The sequence below is a fragment of the Ursus arctos genome, unplaced genomic scaffold, assembly GCF_023065955.2.
Source record: "Ursus arctos isolate Adak ecotype North America unplaced genomic scaffold, UrsArc2.0 scaffold_28, whole genome shotgun sequence".
Classification (NCBI taxonomy): domain Eukaryota; kingdom Metazoa; phylum Chordata; class Mammalia; order Carnivora; family Ursidae; genus Ursus; species Ursus arctos.
In genome coordinates, this window is record NW_026622963.1 from 3696059 (window position 1) to 3709703 (window position 13645).

General features: G+C 41.9%; 1 protein-coding gene across 6 annotated transcripts in view; it reads left to right on the forward strand.

Moving 5' to 3' along the window:
- LOC113240896 (IQ domain-containing protein H) overlaps window positions 1–13645 on the forward strand; it is a 128340-nt gene that overhangs the window by 73248 nt on the left and 41447 nt on the right. For all 6 annotated transcript variants that reach the window (XM_026478374.4, XM_026478375.4, XM_026478376.4 and 3 more), the window contains one exon: window positions 3237–3523. In XM_026478374.4, the coding sequence (XP_026334159.3) occupies window positions 3237–3523 (287 nt within the window). The remainder of the gene's footprint in view (window positions 1–3236; window positions 3524–13645) is intronic.

Sequence of the window (13645 nt, forward strand, 5' to 3'; positions counted from 1 at the left end):
TTCCCTTTTTTTGAGACAGCAGAAATGGTCTCACCTCCCGTTCTGATGGCAGAATTTCTTGGTAAAGATCTTCCGCTGTCCTTTCATCCTCCTGACCCACTGTTTCCTCTAAGGACACAAGGAGATCTATGGACGATGAGCTGAATGGAGCGAGTGATACTTGTCCCCAGTTGCAGAGGTCCCTCCCTGTGGGGACCATATGCCCACACAAGGCCCCTCACTCCTAGGAGGTTACAGCATAAGGCAGATATTCCTACCTGCTTACCCACAGGAAGGACATGAGGAGACTGGTATAACTGGCCACAGAAGATATCTTTACACTCTATTCACCACTGTCAGGTGATAATAAAAGTGCTTATATTAACATTTATATATGATAATATCATAACAAGACGTCAGATAAGAGCAGCAGCAACCACACAACACTGATCCCAGCACAGTGGAGATGACATCATGAGCACCAGGAAGTGTTTATCACGTGCCAGACACTATGCTAGGCATATGCACATTAATTTATTTGAACCCCCCAACAATCCTATCAGGCGGGTACCATTATCACCCTGGTTTTACAGAAGGGGAAACAGAGGTACAAAAGACTAAGTAACTCGCCCCAAATCACCCTGTGAATACATAGCAGAGCCAATAAGAGCCTACCTCTATGTTGTTCCAGGAGTCCTGGTGGGATCCAGCGGGTATATTTATCAAGGAACACATCCTAACTCAGTGTATGAGAGAGCACCAGAAAGGACAGATGCGTGGCTTGTTGGAATGCACGGGTGGGCATGTGGAGTGGGAGGGAGTAGCGAACACCCTGTGAATGAATTAGTCAAGCTAGTGGTTGGATGGTCAGCTTATAAGCATGATGCAAAAAGGGGTTCTTTGCTGGTGCGGGGAGAAGGGGAGATGATGCATGATCTCCAAAGTGCTCTCAAATCTAAAGTTCTGTGATTTTCCAAATTTTCATGCGCACCCACTGACAGAAAAGTAAAACTAAGCGTCAGCCCCAGATGCATAAATGGGAGAAAATAAGGTACCTACAACAAAAGTGGTCAATAAGGGATTCCTTTTGTTAGGACAGGGTGACCCTGAAGATTTCTAGGTGCATCTAGGACAGGACTCAGGAGTTTCCAAATCTTCTAAGGTCAGCCTGCAAACTGTCCTCTAATCTCGTTATTGTCATGGGAGCTTTGTAGCTGAGAAAGGGTTTTCCCAGCCACTGTCTCACCTTAGCTATATAACCTCAGGCTTAGGCTGTGCTTCGACCTCGTTCATCTCTACCCTTGCTTCCTTTCTTTCAGCCATGTTGTAAACACAGTAACTATGGGGAGCAGAACAAGCTTTATTAAGCCAATTTTACAGACGGAGAGACGGGCTCAAAGCTAGGAAGTCACTAGGGCAAAACCACACAAGTATGTGGTGAATGGGAACACAGTTAGACCCTACAATTTTAACATGTCTCAAAAACCCAGTTCCAGGAAGTCATGTGTTTCCAAACCTCTGCCTGGCTCTAAGCCCAGTGCATTCAGCAGGCCCTGCATAAATGCTCACTGACCAAGCCAGGCCGTCCCTCCTGGTTTCCCAACTCTCGTGCCACATCTCTCACCACCTTGCACTCTTGCCTGTTTTGTTTCCCTTCTGCTCTCTCAATCGTGCTTATGGCCACAAAACGTGCTACAGGTGCAATTTCTGCCTTGTCACAGGACTATCATCAAAAGCAATATACTTTTTAAAAAGAGGAATTAATTGCTTTGAAAGGAAAAAAAGTTAACAGCGAAAAAAACCATGGTCATAATGCTGAGAAAACAGTACAAATAAGCTACTTTGAAGTAAAAAAACAAAAACAAAACAAAACAAACCCCAAAAAACCTCAAGTAATCTTGTAAGTATAGAGGATAATGCGCTTCCACTGAGGCACAATCCTTCAAAATCTAGGTGACAGATAAAGCCACAAAGTTAACTCACTCGGAGAGGTGCAATCGGTATTTGTGTTTGTTTTTGTGGATTTTGTTGCATTCACCTTGCTAGTTCCCCAACAACTTGTGTCTCGGTGCAGCACACACTACTAGGCCCCATTTAAAGAAAAGCGCATCTCCTACTAACTAAATAGATAAATCAGTTTTCCTTCTGATACTCAGCTTTCCTTAGGGCCGGCTCCAAACAAACTTATAGACACTTAAGGAAAGTGCCTTTTATATACAGTAACAGATGGCTGCCTTTGAGAATTGCTAAAAATCTCAGAATCTAACCATATAGGCTGTTCAAAGCCTGTGGGCAGTGGTCACGTCCTAGCAAATTTGTGAAATATGCACCAAGTTTATCTTAATACTCTCGGGCTCCAGAGGCCACCCTGTCTAGGGAACACTTTGTTGTTTTTACTTTTAAGTTATGCTATTTTATTCTTTATAAATAATGCTGAAATACTTTTTCTATAAAAGGTATATATACAGGAAGATTTATGTTAGGCCTAACAACAAAGTATCCGGGCCGTGTAAATTTTGCAGACGTCACTAAGCTAACTCACAAAATTAGCCAGGGCTCCTGGCGTTGCTGTGGCTGAGCGTCAGGTTGGCCTCCAAGATTTCCGTTATTCAGAGCAAAAGGTAAAGTGTGACAAATTATAAAGTTCTCATTATCAGTAGGGACCCTTCTTCAAGAATGGCAGCATCTCCTGCGCACTATATTTTAAAAAATGTTTGACAAGTGGCATTGTGTAGGAATCCTTTGACATAATAGTGTTCTCTTGTTCCTGATAAAAGTCCTAACCTGTCAAAACTTCAAAAAGCGGTGAGGTTGAACAGAAAGAGCACTTGTCCTCAAGGTATAAACACGGACGACGGGTAGTTCATTCCCCCTGAGGGATTTGCCTATAGTCCTTAGGTCCATTGTCTCTGTTATGAATAGGCACAGCCTTGATGACCTTATGGCATCTTTATGGTGAATGAAAACTGACATTCATTGAGTCCTAGTATATGCCAAGTACTGGGATAAATACTATGGATACAGTATCTCTAAGATCACAACAATCTGGTGAGGTAGGTTCTATCATGACCATTTTATAGATGACGAAAGAGGAAGTTCAGAGAATTGAAACTACTTGCCCAAAGTCTCACAAGACATGGCGGCTGCAGGATCTGAGCCCACGTCCTTCTGCCAAAGCCTGGGCTCTTTCCTCCTGTGCTAAGTGGACACAATCACGTAAGCACGCCTTTTCACCTACTCCATGCTTTTCCCACCAGGAGGCACGATGGAAGCGTACCCACCTGCAGAAAGTGTCACCAACCTGACGGTGGACATGCTGATCGAGCCCAGTGGAGAAATGAGAGTGCTGTCCACGGGGGACCAGCTCCATGCAGAAGGCCCCTTCATTTCTACTGGTACCACCATGCCTCAGACCTCAGTGGATCCCCAAGTTCTCAGTTCTTTGTGCCTCAAAATCGGAAACGCTTGTAAAAAGAGAAATGTGGTTGGTTACTTTTCTATAGACCTGGTGACATTTATTGATCCAACCACCATGGAACAGCAGGTAAGTTGATGCCGTGTGAAATACTAAAATAGGTGAAGACTTCATACTGTCTGCTCCTATACAACAGGGAGTATCAGGGAGTTGCTCAGAGGCAGTGCTCCTCGGAGGAGTGGACTCTGTAAATTCACCATTTATAGGGTCTGTGCCCAGGATCTTCTCGTTCAGGTACTGCTGGAGTTTCAGTGACTGCAACTCATCCCACACAGCTCTATTGATGGGCCTCAAATCTGCCCATTAGTGTTCTGCCCGTGTCTTATCATGAGACTATTTTATGCCATCCAGGGATTGAACTCGTCTAAAACTTGTGCTTAAATAGAACGTAGGTCACTAGAAAGGCGTTAAGCGAGTCCTTGTTTCCGTTCCTTTTCTTATCAGTAGTTCACAGCAACTTAGGTTGTCCGTTTTCTCTTCTAAAAAATGTATTGGGACGGACATATTTCATCAATATAAAAAGGCCATAATAATCATGTAATAAACATCACGTGCCCCCACTCAGTTTAAGAAATAAAGCGGGGCGCCTGGGTGGCACAGCGGTTAAGCGTCTGCCTTCGGCTCAGGGCGTGATCCCAGCGTTATGGGATCGAGCCCCACATCAGGCTCTTCTGCTGTGAGCCTGCTTCTTCCTCTCCCACTCCCCCTGCTTGTGTTCCCTCTCTCGCTGGCTGTCTCTGTCTCTGTCGAATAAATAAATAAATCTTTAAAAAAAAAAAAAAAGAAAGAAAGAAAGCGGTGCCAATACCACCTACAGTCCTGCACGCTCCTTGCCAATCCTCGTAATGGGGCCCTTCCTCCTCCCCGAGGCAGCCACCGGCTTATGACTGGGGCTCTGATTCCTTTCCATATCTTTACGCTTTGATAACGCATGGAGGATTCCATAAATGATAGTTTCATTTTGCATGTTTTAAAACTTTTTATAGATCATAACATACTATATATTATTGTTATTATGTAAAATGCTTTTATTTATTCAATATGTCATCTGTAAGATTTTTCATATGCACATGTGTGGCTCTGACATATAATGGTTTAGGTAACTTTAGCCTTTTTTGCTTTGCTTCTCACCGCCCCCACCAAAATTATAATGTTTAGATTCAGTACGACTTCACAGGACTCAGTTTTAAAAACATTTAGTTCTACCTCTGTAAGTGCTGGGTGACCAGACCTCCACCGACAGTGTGAAATGGCCTCTGCCCTCGCTCTCCCGATATCCTCTGGCCATCCAACATTGTAAATGTAGTTTAGTTATCTTATATTCATTATTCTCAGTTTTATGATTCTCCATTTCAGTCAGATGATGGTTTCAAAGTGAGAGTTTATGTTTTGGGCAGCTTTCAGCTTGCTCAATAATCATTTTCCATTTGCCTTCCTGGACCCTCGATCGGTTCTGCATTCCTTTCTCAGGCCCACACACTGAGAGTGAAAGAACGAACTGAAGGGGATCCAGAAATCTACCTGGGGTAGAGGGAGGATAGAAACAATGCCCTCTGGTGAAAGAGCTGGGTGGCAGGGAAGCAGGGGAGGCTTCCCTCCCCAAACATTTGTCATGAGGAAGGAGGATTCAATCTGTGATCACTGGGGTGGTAGGAGGATGGAACTATGGGTCTGTTGACTTGTGGTTTCTACTTATTCAAGTTTGGTACGGGGAAAATTGCATGGCAGGGAGAGGGATCTTAAAACACAGAGCTGCTCCCATCTCTGGTCTTACTACCCTGCTGGGCTTCAGGGATTAAGGTCCCACCCTTACCTTGGCTGGTCCCATGTGCCCTGACAGACTTTTCTCACCTAACTCGCCTCTTTTTCTCTCTTCCAACCACACTGGCCTCTCTCAGTCCCCCTTACTCATCATACTACTTCCTGCCACGGGGCCTTTACATGTGCTGCCCCTCTGCCTAAAATGCTCTTGCCTCTTCTTTTTCACCTAGTTAACCCCCTTCCCATCCATCATACTTCAGCTTGAGCCACACTTTCTTAGGGAAGCTTTCCCTGACCTCTCTGACAAAGTCTAGTTTCCCTGTTCTTTGTCACCGGGTACCTCTCCCTCCCACCACTTTATCTTAGTTACAATTTTAAACTTATTTATATGATTATGTGATTACAGCTGCCTCCCTCTGTAGATTGTAAGCTCTCCAAGGAGATGTACGATGTCTCTTTTTGCTCCCCACTCAATTCTCAGCACTATTTCTGCCCTGGCCCAAAGTAGGTGTTCAGTAAGCATGTGTGGAAGGAAGGAAGGAAGGAAGGAAGGAAGGAAGGAAGGAAGGAAGGAAGGAAGGAAGGATAGAGGTATTCTAGCAGATACTAGATGTGTGCCAAGCTTTTAGAGAATGAATTCAGGCATCAGTTGATGGATGAGATAAATAGTAAACCATGATTCTGTGATTTTATCATATTATGACCTCTCCTTGTCCCTTCCTGTTAATACTTGAATATATGGTCATCTGTGTTACAATTTTCAATAGAACAACATTAGAGGAAGTGCACAGTGAGCACACCAAAGGGGGTTTTTACATTGGCAAGGGAAGTAGATTAGCTCTATCTGTGTGTAGATGGGTATATATAATAAAATACAGTAATATACAAAAATACATATAACATGATATAATTATATATATAATAAAAGTATAAATTAAAAAGTATAAATAATAGAAATATATTAAATTTTTATTTATAATAAGTGTAATGTATATATATAATGAAATTTTTTTTTTCAAAATCACTGGCATACTCTAGCCATTTTGCAAGTAACATCACTTCAGAAGGCACCTTAATTTCTTTCCTAGTTGGCATGCTTTGTGGTATCAATGAAGAGACTGGCATATTATCGTCTCATTTTTGCCAGTCTAATAGGGGGGAAAATGTTATCTTGTTTTCCTCAGTATTTATTTGATTTTTAGTGATGATGCACATCTCATTTGTTGCCTCTTTATATATTTTGTCTTAATTCCCTTATCGTATCTTTTACTCCACTTAAATTGGACTATAATACAAATGTTGGTTTGTGGAAGCTCTTGGTACATAAGCAACTCTAACCCTTTGGTCGTTATACGAGTTACAAATACGCTCTTCCAGAGTGCCACTTGTGACTTTTCCTCCTTTTTTCCAGCCATGTTTCTCCACCATAAAATCGTTACTTTTCCTTTGTCATTGATTAGTAATATTTTGTAGAAAGATGTTCCAAGAGTACATCAATATTTTATTCCTCATCAAATTTCCACCCACGAAACTTAGCAACCATTGCCAGCTTTGTCCTGAGTCTGCCATCACTGTCATCGTGGTAACTTTCTATTTCTATCATGCTTTCTACATTTATTAATTGGCAATCTATTGCAAGCAAGAGTTTTTCTTTCGCCATCTTTCATTTATGTATGTGTGCATACATGTGTTTATACTAGTTTGAATGTGTGAGTTTCTATTTTCTTCAGTTGTATTTTGATGTTTTCATCACTTTGATGCCAAATTGTCCCAGATTTGACTACTGGGAGAACTTCAGGGTGACTCTTGTGTCCTTTTGACATGTCCCCATCATTCTTTGAGCACTGTCTTACTTTCTATCACAAAGAGATATTCCAGGTTCATCTTACATTTTCCCTGCTGCGGACCTAGGATCAACCCAAGAGCCCTGGGTCCTTTTAGTGGAAGATGGTATTAAGATCTGGGCTTAGTACTGTCATTGCTACTGGACTGTCACTGCTTCTGGTTGCTCTCAGTGGACAGAGCTCAGAAGTACATGTATTGTATATGTACCATACACACAGAGATACACACACACACAAATGAATGCATCTATAACTATTCCTATATCTATCAGTGTATAAATTTTAAAACCATGCATTTCTGCCAATATCTGTAATGCCAATCTAACACTTCAGGACTCTTTCTAGACCTCCCCTTCACCACACTTATAAGTACTTTCTCCAACAGTGAGAAACCTGAGTCTCTTTACCCTCAATATATTTGCTTCTTCGCTCAATTTACTTGTTTGTTCAATGTACCAACCTCCCAACCAATCCTGCTGTCATCACCTGCCACATCTGTGGCCCATCCATGCACCTCCTGTACTTGGACACAGAACCCTGTCATTTGTGTTTTATTTGTAAAGCTCTTTTCCATTACTGAAGTTTCAAATCATCGAATCTAGTTCTTTTACTTAATTATGATATTACTTTAACTTATCACTTTCTCTTATCCTCAGTTTTCTCAGCTATGAAGTGAGTAGGTTAGCTTATTTGACTTCTTAGAAAACTTCCCATTCAAAAATTATGTATTTTAATAATATCTTCATGGTATTTACTTTTGTATTCAAAATTAATATTAAGAAGAAGAATCTGCTTTTTAAAAATACCACAAGGAACTGACCACAAAGGTTTATGTATGCATATGGTTTTTTTAAAAAGATTTTATTTATTTATTTGACAGAGAGAGACAGCCAGCGAGAGAGGGAACACAAGCAGGGGGAGAGGGAGAGGAAGAAGCAAGCTTTCAGCGGAGGAGCCTGATGTGGGGCTCGATCCCAGGACTCCGGGATCACATCCTGAGCTGAAGGCAGACGCTTAACGACTAAGTCACCCAGGCTCCCCGATGTATGCATATGTTAATCAGAACATTATTAAGGACAGCGAAAATTTTCAAATAGCCTGAATTCCAATAATAGAGAACATGTTAAGCAAATTATGATAGAGCAATAGAATTGAATGCTATGAAAACAGCAAAACTCCAGTTTTTGAAGAATATTTAACAGGAAGCTGTTTATGCACCTGGCTGAGCATCCAACTCTTGGTTTTGGCTCAGGTTGTGATCTCAAGAGTGAGATGGGCCCCTGTCAAGCTCCGCACTCAGTGAGGAATCACTTGAGATTCTCCCTCCCTTTCCCTCTACCCCTCCTGCTCATGCTCTCTCTCTCTCTCAAATAAATAAACAAATCTTTAAAAAAAAAAGTTGGAAGAATAAAACATAGATTACAAAACAATATATGCAACATGGTAACCATTTTATAAAAAGAGAAAAAAAACATATGCAGAGCAAAAAGAACCTAAAGAAATACACTTAGAAGTTACAAGTCATTATTTCTGGCTTGGAGGATTGAGGGTGTGGTAAGCAGAGTAGTGACCCCCAAAGATGTCTATGTCCTAAGCCCTGAAGCCTGTGACTGTTAACCATATATGGTAACATGCCTACGTGATTAATTTAAGGATCTTGAGAGGGGAAGATCAGCCTGGATTATGCAGGTGGCCCATGTAATCACAAGGGTTCTGCTAGCTTTGAAAACAGAGGAAGTGACAGTGAGCCAGGGAACGCAAGGAGCCTCTGGAAGATGGACAAGGCAAGAAAACAGCGGCTCCCCTAGGACCTCCAGGAGGAATAAAGCCCTCCTGACACCTTGAGTTTAGCCCAGTGAGACTTGACTTGCAGCCCTTTAAGCAGCTACGTTTATGGCAACTTATTAGAGCAGCAATAGAAAACCAACACAGAGTGATTTCTGTTTTGTTCTTTGGGCTTTCTGCATTTGCATTTTCAAAAGTAAGCGTGGTTATATTTGTAATCAGAAAAAAATATATGAATAATGATAATCACAAATTTGTATAGACTGTAATAGCTTACAAAACACTTTCACGGATATGACCTTACATACACACATGTCCTGAGATAGATGTGGGAGGCAGGACATTGAGACGACTGCATCCATCTCACATTCTTGCTCTCTGGTCCCAGCTGAGCCCCCATAACTTATCATGGTAAAAGCAAAAGGGGCTGGGAGCCAAAAAAAAGAGAGAGAGAGAGAGAGAGAGAGAAAGTGACCGTGGTGCACCAACGACAGGCCCATAATTGTGAATCAACTCCAGATAAGAGTGGAAAATCCTGTTCGGCCTTAAGGAGATGAGAGTGAGGTTCTAAGGTAGTAGAATGCAGGAAAAGTTGTGGAAACACAGCATTTCAATAGTGGGCACTTCGGCCAGAACACAGGGTCATTGGGAATAAAAGGGGAAAGGCCAGTAAGTAAGTCACAGGGATGTAAAGTACAGAATAGGGAATACAGTCAATAACATTATAATAACTCTGTATACTGACAGATGGTAACTAGGCGTATCATGGTGAGCACTCAGTAATGTATATAAAAGTCAAATCACTGGGGCGCCTGGGTGGCTCAGTCGTTAAGCGTCTGCCTTTGGCTCAGGGCGTGATCCCAGCGTTCTGGGATCGAGCCCCACATCAGGCTCCTCCGCTGGGAGTCTGCTTTTCCTCTCCCACTCCCCTTGCTTGTGTTCCCTCTCTCGCTGGCAGTCTCTCTCTGTCAAATAAATAAATAAAATCTTTAAAAAAAAAAAGTCAAATCACTATCTTGTACACCTGAAACTAATATAATATCGTATGCCAACTACACTTCAATTTCCTAAAAAAAGGAAAAAGGCTAGTCCCTGAGCAATGGAGGTGGTAGGAGCAAAGTACAAAACCACTCCTGCCAGTGGATTTATGTCCAAGATTCCATGGCCCTAGGAATGGGGAAATCCCAGGCTTTCCGAGACTCTGTGCAGAAAACACAGGATCTACAAGGTAGCTGCATTGGAGATCTGGCCTTCCCACATGAGGATGAGAAGAGGGGCTCCGTACCATGTTACCATGGAGGGATCCCACCCTTAAACAAGGAGCAGCAACTATGACCCTAATGGGTCCTGAAGCCAGGGCCTTTGATGGGCAGTATCCACTGGGTTCCAGAAAGGGCACGAAACACCTACCAAAGGCTTCAGATTGGAGACAGACCGGCAGGTTCATTAAGCAAATACTTTCCAAGGGCTTACTCTGGCCTTATGCTAGCCGCAGAGGGAACAGAGATACAAACAAGACCTGTTCCCTGTCATGAAGAAGCTCATTTCACATCCATCACCCAATTTCATCAGATACACATACACACAATTGTTTTTTACTTTTACTGGTTCCTAGGCATAAATATTGCCTTCGTGAGATTTGTAAATCCTCTAGGAAATACACTGGACCTTGCATTTTTTAACCTCTTTCTGGTATCTAACAGAATGACAGTCACGTGATAGCCATTTGACTTCTAGAACATCCAGATCTGTTGAGATTGCTTATTCACTTCCGGGAACTTCTAAAATAAAGAGCTAGTGTTTATTGAGCATCTATGAGGTACAAGCCATTTTAGCGGGTGCTACAGAGGCTGCAAAGATGCAGAAGAAGTGGAGGCCTGCCCTTAGGGAGTTCGCAGTCTAGCGGGGGAGACAGACTTGAAGGATGAATGACAAGTAAAAACATAAGTGACAACAACATAGAACAATAAAAGAGACATCAAAAAGGTAATGTCAGTTTAACTGCCTTCTGTTTGGAGCAATCAAGAAAGGTTTGTATAGACTAGGTGGGATTTGAGCTGAAAGATAATTAGGATTTGAAGGAAGATAAGAAAAAGTGCATTCCAAGTGGGAAAGATACTGTGAAGGTTGGGGGTAGAAAAGCACAAACACATATGGGGTAAAAGTAAGGATCTGAATTTTACAAACATTGTTATCTGACTTGCCTCCTATAAATATGCATTTATATATCACTCTCCAGTTCCTTTTCTTTATAAAGTCGCTAAACAGATAGATTGGCAAAGATGATTTCTATTGAAATTTCCAGATTAAAAACTTTTTGGCTTTTAAATAATTGTGACCTTTTGAAGTAACCATCTCTGTTGTGATCACTGATAGTTATTACTTTTTTTAAAAAGGGAAAGGAAGGGGCACCTGGGTGGCTCAGTGGGTTAAGAGTCCAACTCTTAATTTTGGCTGGGGTCACAGTCTCAGAGTCGTGGGATCCAGCCCTGTGCTGGACTCTGTGCTCAGGATGGAGTCTGCTTGGGACTCTCTCTCTCTCCCTCTTCCTCTGCCCCTTCCACCCTCCTAAAATAAATAAATAAATCTTTAAAAAAGAAAAAAAAAAGGGAAATCCAATGTTTAAGAATAGACTTTAGATGAAAAATGGCCCAGGCAACTAGTCATGGCCCTTCCCAGAAGCCACAGAAGGAAGTGGGACTTGTTGCCAGTGCAAATTGTGAGGAAAGACAAAAACCGAGACCCTGATGTCTATCAGAGAATATCCCACACATTCTGAAAACTGCCCCTAAGAGTGTCTAATAACAGCCCAGAAGAGAGAAAAAGAGATAGCTGAAAATATTTTCATGGTGACCGGTAATGGGTTTTGGCCCCAATCTGTCCCTTAGACAGTTGTGATACTTCAGACAACTCACTGGATCTCTTGGGGCCTCGTTTTTTCCCTGACAAATGGTGAATTCCTGCCCTCCTTCCCACAGGATGCTCTGAGAGGCTGAGCCGATATAAGGTGCTGTTCCTATTAAATCAAACAGCATAATCACATGTAAAACTGTCACCCGAGCCCTCAGCAGGTTCTCAACTTGTGAGTGGAATCTGAATGGAATTAGCATTATTTTTAAAAGTCAGTGAGCATTATCATCATCTCAAAGTGATATATAAGCATCAAAAATGAATATATTTATTTCAGAGAGTAGAAAAACCAAAGTCTACAGAAATATCATAATTCCTTCTTATTCATCGCTGCAGACCCAGCACCTAACACTACGTCTAAGCATATAATAGCTCCCCAATAAATATTTATTAAATGAATGAATGAATACTTCTCTCTGAGTCCCCCTCTAGTACTCTCATTTGCAAAATTTCCCTATCTCTGCTTTCAAGATATACAAGGTATTCACCAAGGCACCTCAATGAGATTTACTTTTTCTCTTTAGGGAAGGAATGTTATTTATATATAAGAAGGTTAGCAGTTTATATCTAAATTAAAATTTAATAGGCCTTTGGTATAAACAGCAGTGCCTATTATTCAGTGTTTTTTAATGCTATAATAGGCACATTGTTAATCACAAGTTAATACCTAGTGAAGGGAAAATAGATCCCAAAGGGTTTTGAAGCATTAAAGTAAAAGACCTGTCCCTTTAAAAGGTCTGCATCTTCGTGTCCATGAAAGAGACCTGTAATATACAAGTAATAATAATGGTGATGGCGATGACGATGGCTTCTACAATAAGCACAAAGGCAATGATGACAGTAAACTTTACAGTAAAAATTACAATTCCATTTCTTAACACTGACAGTGCAGGTAAACAAGTGACCAATTTTGCTATATATAATATTACCATATGTGACTGTCCTTAAATGTTGGGTTAACCCCCTTTATATTATAAACCTGAACCTTTAGAAGGATTGAACCCCAGCCTAAACATCGGCTCTTGGGTAGAACGTTGGTTGGTATACATATAATTGACCCAGTTCCTCTGTTTATATTCAGCCGTCCCACCCAGGACTTCAGACATCCACTCCCACCATGGAGATCCTTGCTTCCTTGCCCAGACACTTCTCTCCAGACTTTAAGGTCTTTAGCTAACTTTAAGCACCCAGAACACTGCCAGGGCAGGCCAATCTGGGCACTCACACTGCATCCTGCACTTCTCAGGAGGTACCACATCTCTGCGGGACTCAGGAGGGCAGCAGGCAGGGGCAAAGGAAAAGGCTTCCTGCTAATGCTAAGAAAGGCCAGAACATTCTCCACATACCTGTGTTTAACAGCTTGTCTGCCAGCATCACAAAACTAAAGCCGAGTGGCCCTTTCCTAGCTTCCAGCTTGCCACCTGTTGTCAGGACCCCTCATGTGGTAAATTTTCCCTTTCGAATTTGTCCTTCACAGTCATTTTAACTTAATTTTACCCGTACCATAATGTTGGGTTGACGAAGTACAAGGTAATTTGCTCTAAGCCTTAACCTAGTTCTTAAAACTAAATCCTGAATCTTCCCCCTCCCACCATGTGGCACCAATTGCTTTTCCTATTGATCACATCCAAAGTACCCTCCAAGACAAGCAGGCCAACCTGCATGGTCATGTTCAATCAATGTGTTCTCATCCTGCCTCCCACATGCCCCCTTCATTCCTATAGCTTGCCTTGCCTTTCTTTTCTGTCTGTATACAACTTTCCTTCTTTCAAAATGTTTCAAAATCCAACTCCTCTTAGAAACCCACCTTAACTAATCCCCCTTCACTGTCACTTCATTCTCTAGCCTTTCAGAGCACAGGTTTAGTACTGATGGCCAGAGTAATTATTAA